This window comes from Pteropus medius, unplaced genomic scaffold, assembly GCF_902729225.1.
Source record: "Pteropus medius unplaced genomic scaffold, Ma_sr-lr_union100, whole genome shotgun sequence".
Classification (NCBI taxonomy): domain Eukaryota; kingdom Metazoa; phylum Chordata; class Mammalia; order Chiroptera; family Pteropodidae; genus Pteropus; species Pteropus medius.
Window position 1 is genome coordinate 2,333,986 of NW_024351729.1, and position 22,541 is coordinate 2,356,526.

General features: G+C 34.5%; 1 protein-coding gene across 3 annotated transcripts in view; it reads left to right on the top strand.

The window, feature by feature from the left end:
• Positions 1-3,795: 3,795 nt before the first annotated feature.
• The window catches only part of GLS (glutaminase), a 70,229-nt gene continuing 51,483 nt past the window's right edge, over positions 3,796-22,541 (top strand). For 2 of the 3 annotated variants that reach the window (XM_039844279.1, XM_039844281.1), the window contains exons 1-4: positions 3,796-4,397; positions 18,168-18,264; positions 18,636-18,757; positions 22,085-22,214. In XM_039844279.1, the coding sequence (XP_039700213.1) occupies positions 3,982-4,397; positions 18,168-18,264; positions 18,636-18,757; positions 22,085-22,214 (765 nt within the window). In that variant the 5' untranslated portion in view covers positions 3,796-3,981. The remainder of the gene's footprint in view (positions 4,398-18,167; positions 18,265-18,635; positions 18,758-22,084; positions 22,215-22,541) is intronic. The other variant, XM_039844280.1, reaches the window with a different exon arrangement.

The window sequence follows — 22,541 nt, forward strand, 5'->3', positions numbered from 1 at the left end:
AAAAAGTTTCCGCTTAGCACTGGTATATATCATTTTCTTTCACATTTCACTGAAAAGATCAAGGCATAAAGCCAAGCCTACCATTCAACAAGGTGGGGAGGTAAAGTCCTCCCAATGAGAGGGACAAAAATATTTGGGAACAGTAATACAATCTACCACAGGGTTTGTTTTCATTTCCAAACAAGTAGTCTTTTGATTGACTTTTGGACTATTTATAAAATCAAAATTTGGGGGATTTTGCTAATATACAAGTAAGACTTTCTCATCTCTGGGCTGGAGTTTAGTTCAATTTATATTGAACTAATATTAATATTATTTAGTTTAATATTTATATTGAACTAACATTAATTCATACTTTTTATGAATTTACAAAAAATAGATATCAAAATAACTTTAATATCTGCAAGGTCTACGCATATAATTGTGATTTAAGTATAAACAATATTAACTTATATACTGAGCTAATTGAAATTTTTACTATATCATTCTAAATGAAGGAAAAATAACAATCACCCAACTCTCATTCCAACTATCAGGGAATCCTCAAAAAGAATTTCATATAATTAGTATTTTAAACAAGATATTCAATTAGTTTCTTCATATTTGATGAAAAGCTCTCTCACCATTTTTGTGTGATGTTGCAAGGCATAGAAGTTGAATTTAATTTACACGGGTAGAAAATGACAGATTTTTTAGATTTAATTATATATGACATTTACATTTAGTCCAGTTTCGTTTGTTTTATCTAGCAATTCTTTTTTCTTTAGTACTTTTTTTAGTTATTCATACATAGCTGGTACCTTGGGCACTGAGCCTAGCTTTGCTTAATCTGTTTTTGCAGCAGTCTGTTTGTATTTCAAGATGCTTTAGCAATTCTTGGTTTGTTTTCTAAAAATGAAGTAAGTAAATAGTCTCATTTTGGGGAGCTAGTTTCTTCTTAAATGATGTTTTATGGTTGATAGTTTAAAACAATTCTGTTTGGCTTTTCAATAATAGACATGACAACTGTTACGGCTAACACTTAAAGAGTGCCACTGCCATTGCCTTAAGTGCTCTACATGTATTGATTCATTTAATCCTCACAACCCTGTGAGATAAGATACCAACATTATCATTTTACAGATGAGGAATTTATAATACTTATTTTAATACAGAGCTAAATTCAGCTTTGGAAAAATAAGCCATATTTGGCAGGGTTTATCAGGGAGACTAGGAAGTTAGTTAAAGCAGGAAAGCAACAGAAGAAAGGGAAGTAGTAACAGAAGCTTGTTTAGAGGTTTCCTAAACCTTATTCTAATCTCTAAATAGAAGAACAAACAAAAAAATAAACTTAGGCAATCTTTTTAAGCCATTAGTCAGAGTAGAATTATTTTCTGTTTAGCTCTAGGTCAACAAATAATAATCTTCTAGTTTTTGTTAAGGGTAATATCTGGAATTTATATATAGGTTATATTATGATCTTGAAATGCTGGTCTTTTCCAATCTTCAAAAGAACATAGAAGCTCAAGAACTGTGTTTCCAGGTAGAAGAGAAACAAAATGCATACATTCCAATTTTTCCTTTGGATGTTAATTGCATTCTCAACAGCTATGAGACCATAACCCATTGTAGGATAGCTGCACTTAGTAGCAAAGAGGAAGTCTAAGAGTAGCTCTGACAACCCAGCCACATGTTAATCTGGAGAGCCATTTTCTATTTCTAGATATTTTGATGAACTAGTGCATGTGTAGAAAATCTTTTATAAGCGATATTTTGTTTATACGATGACATAATTATTAGGTGAATAACCTAATGGAAATAGTAATTAACTCCAATTCATAATTCCAAAGTTGTATTTGATTAAAAAAATCACTAAAATTTTTTTAAAAAATTAAATAAGATGAAGAAAAGAATCGAATAAAAGCATTAATGGATCACATCTTTATTTGTAGTCATTTCAATTCTCTATAACCTTTTCATTGGTCTTCTCAAAGAAGGGGTTAAATTTCAGCAGACAAGTTTTTCTAAATGTTACAGGAATAACATCTGTCCATTCTCAGGAGATCATCCCTGAAAGTAGAAGCTCTAGAAAATAATCTAGTACTAGGTATTCTTTTATATTTGTTAAGTATACTATAAAGTAGTTAAACTTTTAACCACTGGAAAAATTACAGAAACTGAGAAAAAAAAAAAAACAGGAGGAAAATAATAACTGGATCTGTCAATAGCTTGGATGTGGCTGAGAGAAAGGAGGCAGTCAAAACTGATAACTAGTTATACCTAAAAGATGGAAAAATAATCAAGTTTGTGTCATTGGTAGTCAGACTGGAAAGGTCAGGCAAAAGTAGCATTTGTTATGTTTTCTCCAAAACTTGATGTTCCTTTTCCTGAATACATTATTACTTTGACTCTTCAAATTTTTGTGACAGGTAACATTAAGTAGTAATAAAAGCCCTCGGAATAATTTGCAATTATCTTAACTTTTTAAAAAAATGTGATTAAGTGCTTTAGACGATAACTTGTTCCATGTTCCTCCGGTTAAAGAGCACACAGAAAAAACTTTAACATGGCAAACTATGACATGTCAAAGGTCACATAACCTGTAGGTACAGCCAGAATTCCTCATTATTAATCTAGGGAAATATTTTAAGATTCATTAGATTACTAAATCTTGTAATTAGTTTATGAAGCACCTGACACCACTTTGTTTCATAAAAATCACCTCATTAACCTTTATGGATCTAGGCATTTAAACATACTTGTGTCAGGAAGCTGTCTAAAAACACTTTTGTCGTGGAGTGGAGTGTAGGCTCAGAGAAAAAGTCAAAAGTTTACCAGATTCTTGGCTCTTTTTCTACAGCTCCAAAAGGATAAATGGATAGTAATACTAGCCTAAAACGATGTAGAGAACCAGTATTCGGTCGCTTCTATTTTTTAATGATGAAGCAGCTTTCATTAAAAAATGTATATATATATACATTTTTCTTTCAAGCAAATTAGTGTTGAGGGAATCACTGCTGTTCAAAACTATTTTTGAGATACTGGTGCATATTTAAAAAATCATGTTTAAAAAGAAAAGCAGCGTATTTTGGAATCTCACCCCCCGCCCCCTTTTGCCCTCCTACGAACTCCAACCCTCCAAATGGCTAAATCGCATAGCTGAAAGGATTTGGCTCATTTTTTCCAAAACACTTCACATCTGGGTAGTCGCCAACCATGGAAAGTTTCAAGTAAATGTAACATTTGGCAGAGGAACGAGGCTTGTTTGGGGCTGCCTTCGTGGGACCGCGGCCCTAAGAGGCGTCGCCACGCGCCCTTGCGGATAGCACAGGGGCCAGCTGCACGCTTGGACCAGCCGAGCTCCTGCCAGCCCCGCGGACCGCCGGCCACCCAGCTGCAGGAGCTTATCAATCTCCCCTGCAGTTTGAGGTCCCAGAGTCCAGGAGTCCATCAGCTTCTTTAAAGAGGAGACCTCTGAATCCCCTGTCCCAAACAGTGCAGCCTCGGGGTTGACAAAGCGAGAGGGAAGGAGCAACTCTGGAGCTCCCCCTGGTTTTCCGCCTCACACGTCAGTTTGATTTCTCTTCCCGCCCCCCGCCAGTCCCCGCCAGTCCCCTGCCGCTCATCAAGCGCCGAGAGAAATTTGACTGCTCCAGTCACCAATCAGAAGAGAGGTTGAGAACCTGAGCCAATCGGAGCAGGCTAAGTGGGCAGGCCACCTGCGTCCTCCCGCCCCCAGAAGGGCGAGCGCGGAATGTCTTTGGCCCTCCCCTGCAGTTCAGCCTCAGTGCGGAGTCCTGGGCGGTGAGAGGAGAATCAGCCTCTGGCGGCCTCTGGGGCAGTGGCAGCGGCAGCGCAGCCAGAACCTCACCCACACTCACGTCGCTGCCCCTGTCCTTACTTGCCCTCTGGCCGTCCCGCGGGAGAACGCATACCCGGAGAGCTGCGGCCCACGCCCCGAGCATCCTCCTCTGTCGAGCCTGCACTGACTAACCAGGCGGCATGATGCGGCTTCGAGGCTCGACGATGCTGCGGGACTTGCTCCTGCGGCCCCCCGCCTCCGCCTGCGCGGCTCTGAAACGGGCGCAGCCCCTCGCCACCCTATGCCGGCGCGCCCAGGGCGGGGGACCGGAGGCCGCGGGCCCGGCGGCCGCCGCACGGCTCTACCCGTGGTGGGGTGGGGGCGGCCGGCCGGCGGGGCCCCTCGCCCGGAGCCTGTCGAGTTCTCCCTCAGAGATCCTGCAGGAGCTGGGCAAGGGGGGCGCGCAGCAGCAGCAGCAGCAGCAGCAGCAGCAACAGCAACAGTCCGGGGCGTCGCCGCCCGCGGCCCAGCCGGCGCCCGGCCCCAAGGACGGCCCCGGAGAGACGGACGCGTTCGTCAACAGCGAGGGCAAGGAGTTGGTGGCCTCAGGCGAAAAGTGAGTGTCTCCGCGAGGCAGAGGAGACTTCAGCCTGCGTGGGGCCGGGGCCCGGGAGCGGGGGCTCACGGGGGGGTGGGGCGGGATGAAAGCAGAGGTTCGAGAAAGAAAGAGATGCCGGGCGGCCTGCGCCTTCTGCGCCATGTGATTAGGCCCAGCCGCGCCCGAGCCTTCCCTGCCGGTGCCCCTGCGCTGGGCCCTCACTTCCCTTCCCCGCCTCCGCCGCTGGCCGCCCGGGTGGAGCCGTGGAAGGGCCGGTCTGGCCCACCCTCGCCTCCCACCCACCCTGGAGCTGCGGCTGCCTGGCCCACGCCGCGTGCTCCGCGTCCTGGCTCTGGGCTGCAGCATCTGGGCGCTCGCCCAGCCTTTCGTGGGTGATGCCACACGAACATCTCCACCAAGTGACATTTAGGAGTCTAGCGCTGAGCAAAGTCTGTGCCTTCCTGACTCGTCGCTTTTCCAGGCTCGAGTTTCCTCTCTGCCCTTCTTCGATCTCTGCCACTTATCTTTGGAAGCTTAACGTGGCAGAGTATTCCTAATATTTCTGGAGTGGCTCCTTCAGGCGTGTGTATAGCCATCTGGGGCACCGGAAATAATGTTTCTGAAACGAGATAAGGAGGAAAAGGGTCACATGGCCCAGAAGATGGGGCACTCAGTCAGACCACCTGTTTGCACTGGGGACTGGCTGTGGCCTATCTAATGTCTTGCTTGAGATGGGCGAGTTTTTGAAAATAAAAGTATAGCTAAGGTGAAATGTGGCGACAGATAAAACACTAACTTAAAAGTTCGAGTTGAATACTTAAATTGTGATAGGATGTTAATTCGTCTATACCATATAGCAGTTTAGTCTTAAAACAGAATTGGTTTTTCGTACACAATATGCGAAGCAGTTTCCTGGCTGTTTTGTCTTGTATTATATAAATGGACACAAACTTTGTTTTCCCAGTGTGGGTACAAATTTACCTGTCTGCTTTCTTTATATCCTACTATTTTTCTGGCATTGTACTAACATTACATGACCTTTACTGCCTCTCTTTCATTTATGTTACTATCTCCAGCCCCAGAGTACCTTAAGTCAAACTCAGAGCATAATTCTTATACTTTCACTCTCATCTGCTAAATGTTTCCTGTAATTGAAGTTGGCACCTTTTGAAAACATTCCAAGCTAACATCGTTTCCCAGACTGAAAAAATGTTATTTTTAAAATTACTTTCTTGAATTTGGTTCTTTTTTTAGCATTTTATTTTATTACTAATTTCAAGTATACAGCCAGTGGTTAGATATTTATGTAACATTTATATTAAACAAAAAATGTTATTTTTAAAAAATCACTTGGTGATGGGCAAAATTTGTGGAATTGTGTGATGATTTAGTGCCATAAAATTTGTGGAATTGTGTGATAATTTAGCCTGGGCAGGTCATTTAACATCTTCAGTTGGATAATTCAAACCTCTTCAGGTTCTAAAAAGCTAGACTTTTGTTAAATTTCTTCTCTAATGTTTTTTAGGGACTAGAATGTGTATGCTTAACCTCATTTGGTACTCTTACCTTATCATCTGGTTTATCAGGCAAGTGACTAGTTTAAATACTTGTGCCCAGAGTTATGGAATTGCAAAATGCAATTACTAGCATTTAAAAATTGTCCTTAAAAGCTATAGAATGGGAACTGGTTTCTGTTAAAAATGTATTCCGGTCTGTCTTTTCAATGTCCCTCTTTTTTTCCCTCGTCAGATGGGAAGCTGATCTCCTTTTGTAATGTACATGTTTTCCAGAAGCTTCGACCTTCGTTGCCTTCTAAAATAAGTCATCTCTTAGCAATAACTTTGAAATACTGTTTTGGCTAATACTTATTGACAGCCCTACATAAAAAATAGCCAGTTCTGTCTCCCCCAGCCCACAAAGAAAATCATTCTAGGCAGAGAATCCTTCAAGAATATTTGCTCCGATTCCCTGGGAGTTTGGCCAGTGTGATAACCTTGTTTACCTTAGTTCAAAGGAGTTTATTTTTTTTGCCACCAAAGTTTGGAGTAATAGCTAGACTGGTTCAGGAACAATCCAAGTACAGACATAGGCAGATGTGGGTTCCGTTTCATACCACCATAATGTCAGTATTGTAATTAAAAAGTGAGTTATAATCTTTCTGCTGGTGGAGGGTCTTGCCTTCAGTTTGTAAAAAAAACTCAACACTTGTGAAGTAAATGAAGTGCAATAAAATGAAGTATACCTGTATAATCCTGAGCACTTTCAATCAAGGATTTCAAGAGTGAATCCCAGCTGTCTCCGAGTACTGACTTCAAGATTGTGAAAACATTTTTAAAATCTGGTTTAAGATTCTATTTTCTGAATAATGTGGTTTCCAAATGTAGCTTTCCTCCTTTGACTCCTTCCATTTTGCCTTTATGTGATAAACATTTCTCTTATTTTGGGAGGTAAGCTTCCAGTTGATCCTGTTATCCTTTCTAATGCTCAGCTTCCAAAGCATAGGTCATCCCTCAATCAGCAAGCCACCTGGAGTGCCAGCACTCACTCCAGATTCTGCCAGGTTTTATAGAGGATTATTAAAAGAAATAGCCAGGTGAAAAATGAGTTAACATTTCATAAAGGGCTTAGAACAATATTTGGCATGTGTTAAATACAACATAACTATTAAATAGGGATAAAATTGCTTTGTTTATTCTAAAAGCTGACACGGATATTGGCCTTTATACTTTAGGTTCACATGAGAAATTTCTTTTAATTTTTTTAGTTTCCAGAAAAAATTTCTGTTGAGAAATTGTTGTACTTATATGAAACTATGCAATTTGCATTATGTACCTTTTTGCCCTGCTTACCAGTAAGCTCGGAGCGAATTTTTAATATATAACTAGCAATTTTATTAGTTCACATGGCTGGGATATTTACTTTTCCTCCTTTCCTTGGTCTAACTTAATATTTTATTAACTGTATTGTATCATGTTCTGGAAGGAGGTGGGATATAAACAAGTTACCTACTTTATCTTTTTTCCATAGTCAAACTCTTTGAACCAGTCATGTTAGGCTATACATTTCCTTCAACCAACTTCATTTCTGGTTTAGATTCCTGGTTTAGCCTAAGATTTTACTATTATCTTAAATATTTTATGGAAAAAATGTAATGATCAGTTTTCCATGTAGCGCTCTTATTTAATTTTGTTATAGTCATTCTATTATTTTGAAACCCACTTTGTTGTCTCTTCATTTTTGAAGTTGTTCTCTGTGCTTTCCTGACTCCTTTTGGGTTTGCTTACTGAGTAAACCATGAGGCTGAGGCCTTTGTTTCTTTTTTACTTGTCTGCCTACTCAACAGCATATCCCTTCTCTCAGCTTTGACTCTTACTTTTGTGTAGGTAGTATTTCATCTTTCATCCAGCTCTGTTCTCACATTTAGCTCCATGTATCTGATGACTTCAAATTTAAAATGTTTCCCAATATCCATTATGTTGTCTGATTTCAGTTTATTTTGAATAATGTTTTGAAATTAATAATAGAATTTTAATCTCATAATATCACTGTTCTTCCAGAAAACCTGTATGGACTGGAATGAATATTATATTAAAGTCACAAACCATGCTGTAGTATGTAAGATTCTTGATTAACCTTTATGGCACTGCTTGCCCACCATGGCCGTTTTTATCACCATGTCTCTTCTCTGTCAAGCATGACATGCTTCATTTCTGTAAAGCCCAGAAGTGTATATTCTAGGGTCCTTGGGAAGGGTTGGCAGATGGGGATGACAGGGCATTTTTAACAAACTTTTTGTTTGAGCATTTTATTATTAGAAAGATAAAGAGATATAATAGAGAAGGACAAGGCTGGGAAAATATCAATACATGTATGTCTTTTAGAAAGTGGGTATTTCATACAGGGTACAATATTGCAAGTATTCCATTAAAACAACAATGAGATCATTTTCCCTCTTATCAGGTTGCCAGTTAAGTTAAATCAAGTGATGCAAAGGGTATGGGAAATGGGAACTCATATTGCTGGTGGAAGTATAAATTAGTTCAGCTATATTGGAGGGCAGCTTGGTAGTATCAGTTAAAAACTGCGTGCTCATGATGCAATAATTGTGCGTTTGCTCATCAACACAAAGTCATGGCATTTTAAAAATGTATTTTTAATTAAAGAAGCATAATTAAAAATACTGTTAAGAGTGAAAGTACAAGCAAAAATGATTTCATCTAGCTTTAGATACTATGACTTTGTTTTGGAAGTTCATATTTATTAATAAATGGGAAGCTAAGGGCAAAGAATCATTACATCCTATGCTGTGAGAATTGAATTTCAAAATAAGATTAAATTGAATTTCAAAATAAGATTAAAAGTTACACATTTCAGCAAATATTGAATTAGGTCTATAGAACAGTACTGATAATATAGTTGTGAGTATTTTGCAGATATAGATAATGTATTTTGGAATCAAAAGATAAAACCTCTGAAATAGGTGACGAATTGTGTTATGATCCTTTAATAATGCATTTGCTTTTAATTTGTAAAAGTGAACATATTTTCAATTCACTTAAAATCAAGATTGAAAGCATAGTTAATTTGGGAGTGGCTTCTCAATGAATCCTTCAGTCATTTTATTTGTGATTTCCTCAATATTAAAAATTTTTTTTGGTTTTCTAATGAGTTTAGTTTTGTTTTAGTAGCATTATAAAATTTTATGCCTTATGTGTACATTAAATCACATGTCTATTTAGCCATTGATAATCTTCATAATTTATAATTAGCAGACTGCATGCTACTTAGTTCACTGAAAGAGCATGAATTAGATCCTGAAGTTTTGTCTTCTTGAGTTTTAGCTGCTTATTTCCAGTCTTAACTGTTTTTCAAAGAAGTTTGTCTACTTCAAAATCAACTAATTCAAGATATGACTACCAAATAGAATTCAGTCTTTTTCGTGAGGCAGTATGAAGGGAAACATAAATGGAGGCACTATTTCAGTTTGAAAAAGATAAATGTCACCTTGAGAAGTTTGTTGAAGATATTTGTGGGTTTATTTGAGTTTTAAAAAATTATTTGAAATCGGTAAAAAGCTGTAGTACTTCCTTCTTGTGGTATTGAGGTAAAGAAAAGTTATGGCTGTAGAAACTGAAAGTCTAATTGTAGGATTTGCATCCTTTTAAGAGCCCAATCTTAAACCCTTTATAAATCAAGGAGTTGCCTGTGGGTGCTTTTTTACCTTTTAAGTCATTTGCTATTAGGAGGAATGCTTAAGAAAGCCTAGTGAACGTATATATTTATAAAAATAGTTACTAATGATATTTCTAAGTGTTATAAATAGCTTTCAGGTACAGACACTGTTACTATGATTTTATCCTGGAACCTACTCAGGGATAAAATTGCTTTGGTTATGAAACACAGTGCACAAGACTGATTACTGCATTTGGTGTTTTTTTCTGACCACCTACAATGTAGTAGAAGAAAAATGGTTATGTGTCTTTGGGAAATATTCTCTGATTGGTATGTGACATTATTTGCTCACTAAAGGAATATTTATAGTGAAAGCACTGATTTTTAAAGCATAGAACTATTGACATTGCCTAATGAACAAAAAGTTAATAACTTTCAGGATTTAGAAATACATATTTTTTTGCTTACTAATTTCTCGTGCAGGCTTCTAAAGATTTTTAAATTGTTATATTAATGAGGCTATTTTAAATGACGTAGGTACTTCCTTAGATTCTTGGTGAGAGTTATTTAAAAAGTACAGACTTTCTGAAGAACAGTTTTTAAACCATATGAAGAACTTTAAATATATTCCTACCTTTTTAGGAATCTAGGCTAACAAAATAAACAGGTCTAGAAAGATTTATTCACTAATATTTTTAGCACAGTATTATGCATATTAGAGAAAAGTGAGGAAAACTTGTGTTTAACATTAGTGGAATGGTTAAATCAATTATAGTACATGCATATGAGAGTCTATTCAGTTATTTAAAATATATACAGATAATTTTTAGGGATATTAGAAAATATAATCTTAAGCCAAAAGTTAGAATACAAATTTTTTTGTGGTATGATATCTCAAGTCATCTTAAGCTTTGAAAAAAAGGCTTTAAAAAAGTAATAAAGGGAAATAAGCCAAAGTAATATTAATAGCTGTGGTCTTTGTGAATGGACATTGCTTTTCCTGTCTCCTTATAGCAACTTTTAAGATTTCCCATAAGTATATATAATCGCTGTAATCAGAAGAACCACATCTGTTAAATTTTAAACTTGTAAATCTCTACTATGTTGTCCTAGTCTGCTATTCTAATATCCTGTTTCCGGGATGTATAATAGTAAGCACCATTTACATTTTAAAAAATTCCAAAAAAAAAAAAAATATTATGAATGGCTCCTGTGTATCATCATCATCCAGTTGTATTCACTGTTAGCCTCAGACATCAAACATTGTTTTATTTCTACACTATTCTTGGTGGAAGCTTCCTTAAAAATGTTGCACATTTTCCTGCTATATTAAAATATTATAATGAATAGAGTTTAACATTTCTTGTTCCACTTAATGTTTACTATGAGGTCGCATTACTATACTGTGCTAAAATACAGTGATGCTCTCAGGCAAGTGGTGTTGGCAAGCTTCCTCTGAAGGGCCAAATAGTACATACATATTCTTGGCTTCTCAGGCTGTCTGGTCTCTGTTAAAACTTTTCAAATCGGCTGTTGTAGCAGAGCAGCCATAGACAATAGGTAAATGAATATGCCATGGCTGTTTTGTAATAAAACTTTATTTATAAAACAGGAGTCTCCTTGCTATAGTTTGCTGTTAGTGATCCCTGCACTAAACTGTATTTAGTTGTATAAAGTATTCTTTCATACTCTGATTGGTTCTGCTGTGAATGAATTTGTTCTTTCCTGGATTTTTTATCTTGTATCAGTTGCTACATGTGTTCCTGTCTTTCATTTCTCTACTGTAGCTATTTTCCCTAACTCTCACCTTCTGTACCTAATTCCCCTTAGCTTTTTAAATAAAAAAATGGTAAAATACATATAACAAAATTTACTGTTTTAACCATTTTTAAGTGTACAGTTCAGTGGCATTAAGTGTTCTCCTTAGTTTTTAAAAGAACTCAGATAATTGAGCTTTATGTGTAAAATGTGTGTACATGGGTCCTTTATGTGTACATAGATCCTGAGTCAGTAAAATTTATGTTCTTTAGTACAGGAATTTAGGAGGTCATCTATTTTTATCAACTCAAAAACAGAATTACAGTTGGAAATAACAATGAAGACATTTAATTCCACCTCATTTTACATATTTTATAAACTGGCCACAGATATTAAATGACCTAACCAAGTTCATACAACATTAGAATGTTTTGTTTTGTTTTCATTTAATGTTAGGATAATAAAATACTGTGTTGAATCGATTACTTTTTTAGGTTCAAGATTGGAAGAGACCTTAAAAACCCATCTCCCCAGCTGATGTCTTTTTTACTTCTGTTATAGTCCCTATAGGTTGTTCTTCATCTCTGCTTGAATACTTCCTTGACAAGAGAGTTCACTCCCTTAAAAGGCACCCCATTCCATTTTCAGAGCTGTTTTGTTTTATGAGTAGCCGAAGTTTGCCTTTCATTAATTTCTACTTATATATTTTAGTTAGTTTGAAAAAATCATCTCTAGTATTAAAGGGGTTGAAGTGACATAATTCACATAATATCTATTTTTACAACTAGAATGGTTTATTAAAAAATACTTGACTGAAAGAATATATGGTTGGAAGGACTAACAGAGTTGGGCATTAGGGATGTGATCTGCCATATCCTTATCATCCCATCAGAGAAAGGTAGATTGCTCCCCTAGGTTAGACTTCTAAACCTTTACACTTGAACAAATTGCCATTAACTGATATGCCTAGCCACTTCCTCACTGAAAGCTGGCTTTTGTGCTTCTTACTGTGGCTCTCCTGAATAAATTTCAATAAAGTCCAGTCAGAACAGCAGCCCTAATATAATGTAATCTCATCCTTACTTTGTATAGGATGTATTTTAACAAGGCAGAACAAAAATTTAGTCATAACATAAGTAATTATTAGCATTTTGGTTAGATATTCTTCATTATGTAAGGAGTCTTGTTTTTTGTTGTTCTGAACAAGCTCCAGTTATTCCTTCTAAAATGGAGGGCTAACAACTGAGCACAGTTGGTGTGGCATATGTTGATGAAAGAACTTCCAACCTAAGAAAAGTCTTATGAAAGTTTATTTGAGCCAAACTTACAATTGTTGGGAAGCAAAATCTCAGCAGATTGAGAAAATGCTCCAGCGATTGGCAGTTTCGCAGCTTATTTTATACATTAGAATCAAAGGAGATTGTAAAGAAATTATGTAGGGAGGGTTACATAAAATTCATTGGTGGTAGATTAGGGAAGCAGGAGAAAGCAGTGGGGCAATTTCAGATTGGATAAAAAGCAAAATGGAGAGACACATACTTCTTTTACATCGATGGGTACAGGATGGTTAACGTTTCTAGTACACATAGAAGGTATGTGGGCAACAAGATAACAATGTGGTCTAGTGTTCTGGTGCTGGTCATTGTGCCTTAAATGCACCAGGACAATAGACAGTTTCAAAGATCGACCTTTGTCAAGGAAGCTACAGACCTCAGCCATAACTACCCACCATGACCTGCTTTTAGTTAGAAATTTTTATGTTCAGACCACCCATGGGTTACTTGATTATTCTTGGTCTTTTTGTTTGTATGGCATCACCATGTGGGCCTACCTTGAATTTGTCAGGGTTAGTATGTGGCCCTTTTTTCATTCACACATAACAGGAAGAATATAGGACTAGGAACCAAGCTTTCTTGGACTAATTCTTTTTGGGCAACTTAAGAGTTGTATGACATTGGTCATGCTGCTTGACTTTGATTCTGTCCTGACCTGTAAACTGGGGATAGTTTACCCACCTTGCTTTACCACTTAGAATTTTAAGATAAAACAAGAGAAGGTCCTTTTTTTTTTTTTTAAACAGTAAAGTTTTAAAAGATGAACAATTTCTCTTTTTAAATTTTACCAACAATTAGCCACGGGGCCAAGTGTCTCGGAGAATAAGCAGAATTTGTCACTTTTTCAGACTTATAATGTTATATAGTCAGCCATCTTCAATTCAGCTTTCAACTTCATGAATTTAGTCTGTTATTTGATGGTGTTGATGGACACTATCAGTGAGATCACTCTAAATTCAAATTGATAAACTGATTCAGAAATGACTCAAATCTTTTAAAGATCATCTTTTTAAATGAGGACCTAAAACACCAAAGCATTATTTTGTATTCTGTTAGTGGGTCTCTTTTTAACTTGGAAAAATTTTTTTTGATGATCTGATGCTACCGTAAGCCTTGAAGGTTTATAGTTTGGAGAGGTCAGGTAGTATCAAAGGTTATTTAACAAAATAAGGCAGTATAGTTCATTTCAGTTTTTATCCTTTTATTTTGCAGTTCTTAATAAAACTTGCTTTTCATTTTTCTTCTTTCATTTAATAGTGGAGTTTTTAATTTATAAAATTTTGAACTGATGAGGGCAAGTTTGCAGTATTGCTCCTAATGATAAATAATAAACTTTCTTGATTTCCTCCACTCATCAAGGCAAAATCGAATGCTTTATTTGTACTTGATAATTTTCTTAATTTTCTGTCATAGTACTTGCTACATTGCTGTAGTCTTGGCTCTCCTAGACAGCAACCTTCCTTTATTCATCCTTATATCTGCAATGCTTAGCACATAATAGGCTATGTGAGAGAAGTACAAAACTTTAAGCGATGCATCCAGTGCATGCTAAAAAGAGTATAGCGAATCTGATTGGGGAAAGCCCTCCAAAATGATTGGAATGATCCTTAATACCTTAAAGGTATAGGAAGAGGAAGTTTATAAACTGAAGGCATATTTGGTAACAAAGATGAACTAGCAGGATTTACTTCCAAGTAAGTCAGTGAGTCTAGTCAATTACTTTGGTGAATTATAAGTTGTTAAGAATAGATAGTACAAAGCCAAGTTACAGAGAACAGTACCAGACTGAGGAGCTTTAATTGTCCTTTGGTATTGGGAAACTGGTTGATGAGTAAACAAAGATAGTGCTTTTCATGTTACTGAAATTGGCTCTGAATTAAACTCCATATGTAAATTTTTTAGGGTGTGGTTTCCTCATTTTTTGGTTGACTTATTTAGATTCTCTCAACCCTGAAAATTAAATTAGATATTTTAATACCTCATGGGTAGAAATAGGCACCTTAATTCATGTATCTTGTGTTCTAGTTGTTTGCTGTTCTTTATAAACATCCATTGAATGCTTACCTTCACTTTGGCTGTTATATTCCCTTTGCCCCAAATCCCCTTTTGTTGCCATGTTTCCAGCTCCTACCCATCTTTCAAGTCTAGCTCAAATTCCATCTATTCTAAAAAAGCTTTACTTTATTAGTCCACAGTAAAGTAATTTTTCACTGACTGGATTCTATAGTTCCTGTAATTTCTCATTAAGTACATGTTCTATTCCCCTTGTAGATTATAAGCAGCAACTAACAATGTTGTACGGGTTATAGATAGCAGTTAGATACATGGGAATTAAAAAAAATTTTTTTAAAGAAATCATTTCTATTTTTTAGGCAGGTGTTTTTTGACTATAAAGTAGGGGAAGGAATAGGTAAAAGAAGGAACAAAATGATAATGAAAGGACTTTAAAAGCAGAAATTAGAAAGGAAATGAGGGAGAATGAAAGGAATAAAAAGGTATGAAACAGATTTTTCTTTGGACTTGTTAATCTATGTATATCCTATTTTAGTTGCTGAGTGTCATAATCATTTTATATTTTTCTGTAGGGAATCTGGAGAGCTCACTAAAGTTTGTTAATAATTGTTGATGTTACAGTTTGAAAGCTTGCTATAATCTATTTTTTTGTCATTAAAACTTAAATAATTCTCAAGGATTTTCTAATTAATGTGTAGTTATTGAAAACTAAGGTTTTAGCTTTTGAATTTTAATAGAGAATATGTTATTGTGAAGTGTTGCCACAAAGCCATAATCAGTTTGGGGAGAATAAAGGGGCTAATATCAAGAAAGATCTCTGGAGTAATTTCTACCTGTTTGAAAGTTTGAGGAGAACCTTGCGTTTTTTTTGTTCACCAGACTATTGAAGCTAACTTATTCTCTGATCAGCCTGAGCTTTTAAATGTTAAGATAGTAGTACTTTCTTTTATCTTTTTTTTTTAAATCAATTTTGACCCTTTATTTTGTGAGCATATTTTAGAGATGACTTAAATCTCTCTCCTATGGATAAAAATTAGTTTCTTATCCAAAAGCTAGTAAATAATTACCTTTTAGCTAGCTGTGGCAATTACATCCCTTTAATTCTTTTGCACTATGTACCATAAGCTAAAGAAGTGTATACATATTTTATGTTATTTACATAGCTTTTAGGCAAAGCAAATACCATTTACTGGTGTAATAAATACATAGAAAGCTTATTCTGCAGTTTTTAAAAGTGATAAACTACCACTATCTGAAGTGTATCTGACAAACCATTTTCTGTAAATAATTGGTATGTTATTTCAACTGATTTTATTTATTTTTTTGACAGCTGGCTCAATTTTTCTTTAAATATTAAGTCATTAGTATTGTTGAACACTAATAGTTTTAGATCAGGGTAAGAGCAAGAAAAATTGTGCCTTGTAACAGTAATAACTAGCTAGTAAGAGCCAGTAAGTATACTGTAGGGATAAATGGTTTAGATTCTGTATTCAGAGAAACGGGGGTTCTAAATCTGTATCTGCCACAGTGCAGTTTTGGGAAGTTTCATCTGTCTGAGACTCTGTTTTCTTGATCTGTGAAATAAGTATAGTGTCATTCATCTTTTCAACAAATAATAAATTTATTGAGTTTCTAGTGTGTACCAGAACCATACTATATTTTGGATAATAATAGTACCTTCTGTTTAAGATCATTGGAGGGATTAAAGTAGAATGTATGCAAAACACTTGAGTATTTAGAACATAAGTGATTGATCAGTTTTTACTTTTATTTTAAAAATATCCCAAATACACTTTTAAAAGTTCTCTAAGAGTCAAAATTATTTAAGGGAATAATTATAGGTCCAGGATATGTCATTAAATTATAATTCTTTGTGTTAGTTTTTACAAAACATGGGCATGAAATTCATGTATTTTAAGGCTGACTTTAATAGTTGGTAATAACTTTGAACACGTGTATAAAGTATATTAATACCAACATTAATATTTTTAGGAGAAATTTTATATTTGCTTCTATATATATGCTCTGTGAACCAAGTGTATATTCTATTGTCTTTTAAGATAGAAATAGAGACCACTAATAGTGAGGGGAGTAATTATATTAGGAAATAACTAAATCCATGTGGTCTTTCTAAAGTTTGGAACTATTATGTAATCTGGGTAATCCAGGAACTATTTGGACAGTTAGAAAAGCTCCTTTTAACAGTATAAAAACACAAATTTTAAACAGCCTTATGTTGTGTGACAGTTTATTTTACTAAATAATTAATTACACGGTTTTCTTTTGAAAGTTGCTGTTATACCTCTGGCTAGTCCAAATTGATAATAAAGTCTGAATTTAAGAAAACAAATAGTCCCTCCCTCCTCTGTAATTTTCTCTCTTGCTTTCTTGAAGCACAGGTAATGTATTTTTCCAGAATATTTTATACATACACACAAATGTATACACATGTGCACAGATATATATTTCCCTCTGCTATTTTAATAGTGATGATTATTAGTAGGGAAGAGAGTCATCTGCCTTAAATCTGTAATTCTTATAACATCATTGTAATGCTTACGACAATAATTAATGTACAGAATAATGTAATCTGTTAATTTCCATTTCAGAGCCCCCAAAAAAACATTTAATAAGTTTATTGTAGTTTGTTTACTTGAAAGCTTTTCAATGGATAGGAAAATATCCTTTCTTGTTTAAAAGTTTGGTTAATTATAGCATCTTACTATACAAGGTTATTAGTTAATTAAGATTTTAATGTATTTTTTTATGGTAAAATTTTTATTCTAACAATCTTTATGATTTATAGCATTTGATCTGTATGTGTAAGCCTAGATCACTTTAGAAATAATAACTACAGCTACCATGAGTTGGCTACTTACTCTCTGCCAGGCAGTGTTCTAATCTAAAGGCATTGACTGTATCAAATCACCTGATCCTCACAATAACCCTGTGAGGTAGGCATTATTATTCAGGTGAGGAAACTGAATCACAGGTTAATTTACACAAAGTGACTCAGTTTAGTATTATAGCCAGGATTCAAAACTTGTGTGCTAACCTTTACTGTCTGGTACTTAATTGCTTCCTCCCTCATATTTTATTATCAGTTTAATTATTTGAATAATACATAAATATAGTCATCATATTAAAAAAAATATGTGTTGACTGTAACCTGAACATTTGCTGAGCTCTTTAATTATTGAGTGATTCTGTTAGGCTGTACAGGAAGCTACCACCATAACAGATAGCTAGGCATTAGCACAACTAGAAATAGTAATCAAGATTTCAAGACCTGGGATTAAAAAATATCTACTAATGAATCTTTACTTGTTTTTCAGTGTGGTTTCAGTAACACTGGCTTGATTGGTAAATGAGCATTTAATGTGACAGTAGTTTTGATGAATAGATCAGTTCAGCTGTAGTCTGGTTCAATGATTATTTCATAATGGATGTAGCTAAAATTCATTAGAATGTTCACACAAGGATTAATTTTGTCATCTTTTTCCCCCTTTAGTAAAATAAAACAGGGTCTATTACCTAGTTTGGAAGATTTGCTGTTCTATACAATTGCAGAAGGACAAGAGAAAATACCCGTTCATAAATTTATTACAGTAAGTTTTTATATTGTTCTATGTTAAACTTTTTAAAAATCAGTAATACTGAATCAGTAATACAATAATATTGAAATGTAGTCTTAAAGGTCATTTGATATGTAGATTCTGACTGACACTATTTCTCTTACTATGTTTTTAAATTTTCATCATGCTTATTTCAAGGTAATCAGTGAAAGAAAATGAAAGAAAGAATGAGAAACTTGTCCAGAAAGTGGGTAATAGTGACACTAAAATGCCATATACATATTCAGGTCCTGGGTAGAAGTGTTTATGTACAGGAAAAAAAAAAAAAAAAACTTTTGTAGTTAGAATAAACATATACATTATTTGCACTATATATTTACAAACTCTTATTTTTTTAAAAACAGGCACTCAAATCTACAGGATTGCGAACGTCTGATCCCAGGTTGAAAGAGTGTATGGATATGTTAAGATTAACTCTTCAAACAACATCAGATGGTGTCATGCTAGACAAAGATCTTTTTAAAAAGTAAAAATTTCTGCCAAACATTTATGGTGATTGCTATGCTATGTGGTGATTTTTTCTTTTAAAAGAAAATTGCGTCTTTGAAGGCCAGTGCTTCCTGTGTAACTGAAAAAAAAGATGGGGGGAGGGGGTGGAGTTTATAAACAATTGTTTGAAGAACTTGGTGCACATTAACTTTCTATAATACATTGGGACTGTTATATACTTTCTTTGAAACTGCTCTAAAGATATCTAGCCATGGACATTTCCAATTTACAGTACCTGGAGATTACATTCAGTTTAAGTAGAGCACACTCTGTTCTGTCCTGGCATAAATTGATCTCCAGTTCATCTGAATGTCTTGCAGGCTTTCTCAGCATGGTCTTTTTCTTTCCTATAAGGTGATTTAGATGACATCATAAAATGAGAAGGCTTCATCCTGTACTTAGATTTACATATTTCCATTATCTGCTTCTCTCCTCTCTTCAGACACATTAATATATAGGCTTTTAACTATTTTTATTTTCCTCAAAATATTTAAAAAATGAAAGACAACTTTGGAGATTAATGCTTTGATTTTGTTGAATGAGAATAATTTTTATTTTCCTGTATTTACCTGTTTATTATTTACCTTTATTAATGTGTTTCTACTAGTCTGATTACTTAATGATTTAATGGACAGCATGTTTGTAATGGATCCCAAAGAGGTAAATGGTATTTTAAATTAATAAATTGAAAACTAATATAAAACTGTAAACACTACTATAAAACATTGGCTTTTTTTCAGACCATAGACTTAGATAGAAATGGATCCAAAGAATTCCAGCATCTATCTTAAAAGTGTATTTGTATGTATGTATGTATGTATGTATTTATGTATTTTTACATATTTTTTATTTTATTTTTGGGGGTAATTTATTCTAGATATCTCCTGGAAATATCTTGGAGTTTTAAGTCATCTGAAGGTATAAGTATTTAACTGAGGTCCCAAAGCTTCCTGGCATGCTGACAGTTTTGGATTATCTTTTTACCACAAGGTTCTTGATTCTGTTAGCTAGCCTTATAAAATATAGATTTTAGACCCATGTTGGAATAGGTGTTAGGAATTTTAGAGTCTTTAGAACTTGTTTCTTTTTGGAGGGAAGGAAGTCATTTCTAGTTAGCTGAACCTTCGCTGTAAGGATTATTTTATTTTTAGTGTTCATGAGCTATCTGTGCAAAGTACTCTTGATTATGGAAGTTATTTTTTGGCATATCTGAGAATGATGTCAAAGAAATGATAGGTAGATCTAATAAGTATAAGGAATTGCTTTGGAATTTTAAATGAAAATAGTATTTCACACCTTTTTAGTGCTGTTTAAATGTTTTCTGCTTTATAAATGTGTCGTTGAGTTTAAATATGAAATTAAAAGTAATTTAAATACACTGATTATGACTCCAGGAAAAATTATAAAATTTTCTACTCATAAATATATAAAAATAATAACTACCATTATTTTAAACACTAATCCAGTCTTAAAAAATTGATGATTATAATCTAGGCCATTTCCAACTTGACAAATGCTTCATGGTGTATATGAGCAGGCAGTGGAAAAGTCTTTTAAGACTACAGGCATAAGGATCTCTCTTTCTATTCCTAGAATGAGGTGATTTAAAACCTCTGAGTGATAACCTTTTCAGGTCACCTGGAAAGGTGATAGCTACAGAGAAGTTCTTCTGTTTTCAAAATAAGTTTTCTAATATTGACAGAAATAAAACTATCTCAGCTACATGCAGGTGGAAGGAGATGTTACAATGGAATTCATTCACCCAGAGAAACAACTTATTAAGGTGGATAGATTTAGTTGAAGTCAATGTGTTGATACTTTATCTAAAATATATTGCTGGTTAATATATTTAGCCTTTGAGGATAATCTGAGAAACGTCTATTATGTATGACTTTTTTTTTTAATGGGAAAATGAGTCCTAACCATACCGTTTAGAGCATAATTTATCCGAAAGTTGGAGACTGCCTGTAACCTATCTAGATAGTCAATTGTTTTTAATGCTAATTATCCTTAAAACTAATAGAAGTAGAAAATTTGTGTTGAAAATGAATGCCATATTCATTCATTTTTAACTATATTATTATTAGAACTGTTTTCATGTATGATCATAATTTTTTGGTCTTTTTTTGGGGGAAATGAATGGCTGTCTTCGCATTTGTATATTGTTTAATTTTCTTAAAAAATTTAGAGTTATTTTACTAATTTAAAATTATATGTGAGATATTTTATAAAATACATGCATTAGTGCAGTTATTAATCATAAATACTTAAGTAAAGAAAAATTATTACTCCCAGTTTACAGATGAAAAAACTGAACAAAGCATAAGATGTGACTTGCTGAAATGCATAAGCACTTCCTCCTCAGAGTTCATTTTATATGACTTTTAATTTTCTAGATTCATGCCATCTGTATTAAAATAACTCCCAAGGAAAACATTTACTATTTGGAATGCTCATCAGTGTGCAATTAGACACTCTTCTAAGTGGCAAGATTGCTTTTGTTGGCCATAGTAATTCACCAGTTAAGGCTGTTGCCACAGTTTACCAGCCACCTTCTGATAGGAAAAAAAAAACATCAACCCAGTTTCACTGCCTGTACAGTTTTCTTGATTATAAAGCCTCCTTTTAAAAGTGCTGATTAATTTTAAATAGTTAATAATTTAAATTTGTTTGGCAGTCCTCATATTTTCTCATGTATAACTATTTTCAAAAATAAGGATGTAGATTTGATTTGATACAGATACAGTGATTTAAGATCAAAAGTTGATTTTATCTCCATTTTTTTTAGCTTAGAAATGCAGATTTTTCAAAATGTAGTTCAGGAAAAATATGTTAAAATACAAAATGTTTGTGAAATGCTAGTAATAGTTATATAGCAGCTAAGGGATATTTGAGGTTACTTAATGGAAAAATAAAACAGGATCTCAACTATGACATACTAAAGTCTGATTTTTGTTAACAAAATGTCATGCTGAATGCTTATCAACTTGGCTAGGCTAAGAAATTTGTTTGAAATGGTCTTGATACTTGATCTGGTAGAATGCTGTCTTATTTTAATCTGTGATACAATTTTTAGGCAATCTAACTTATTTCTTTAACTTCTTCAGCTTACAAGCAACTACATGAAAGCCTGCTTGAAAGAAAGAAAATAATGTAGAATATAATTTATAGAATTTAGTTTGTTGTATGAAATGATGGTTCTTGTTATTACTTAAACATTCTCCTAATTAATAATGTTATTTCCAAGTACTCGTATTTGAAAGGCACCCAGTCTTTTTACTTATTTTTTTCTCACATTCCACAGATGTGTTCAAAGCAACATTGTTTTGTTGACACAAGCCTTTAGGAGAAAGTTTGTCATTCCTGACTTTATGTCTTTTACCTCTCATATCGATGAATTATATGAAAGTGCTAAAAAGCAGTCTGGAGGAAAGGTAATGTTTTTAATGTGAATATTTTTCTAAACCAATTACTTAATAAATTCAGCTCACCTTGAGATACAGAGAGTAAAATTGTGTAGTTTTCTAGTGTTTTGCTAATTAAGAGATTTAAGTTAAACGAAGCCATTGGATTAAGTGCTTTTAAAATATTTTAAATATTTGTTATTTTGGCTAAAAAGAAATCTAACTCTAAGAATTCTTTTTGATTTTCAAATGATCGTGATGACTTTTAAATCTTAAATTAAAAAGTAACTTTATTGTGAATTTTTACAGATATTTTTGAGCATTAAAATGTTTCCAGTTTTAAAAATGCTCTAAATA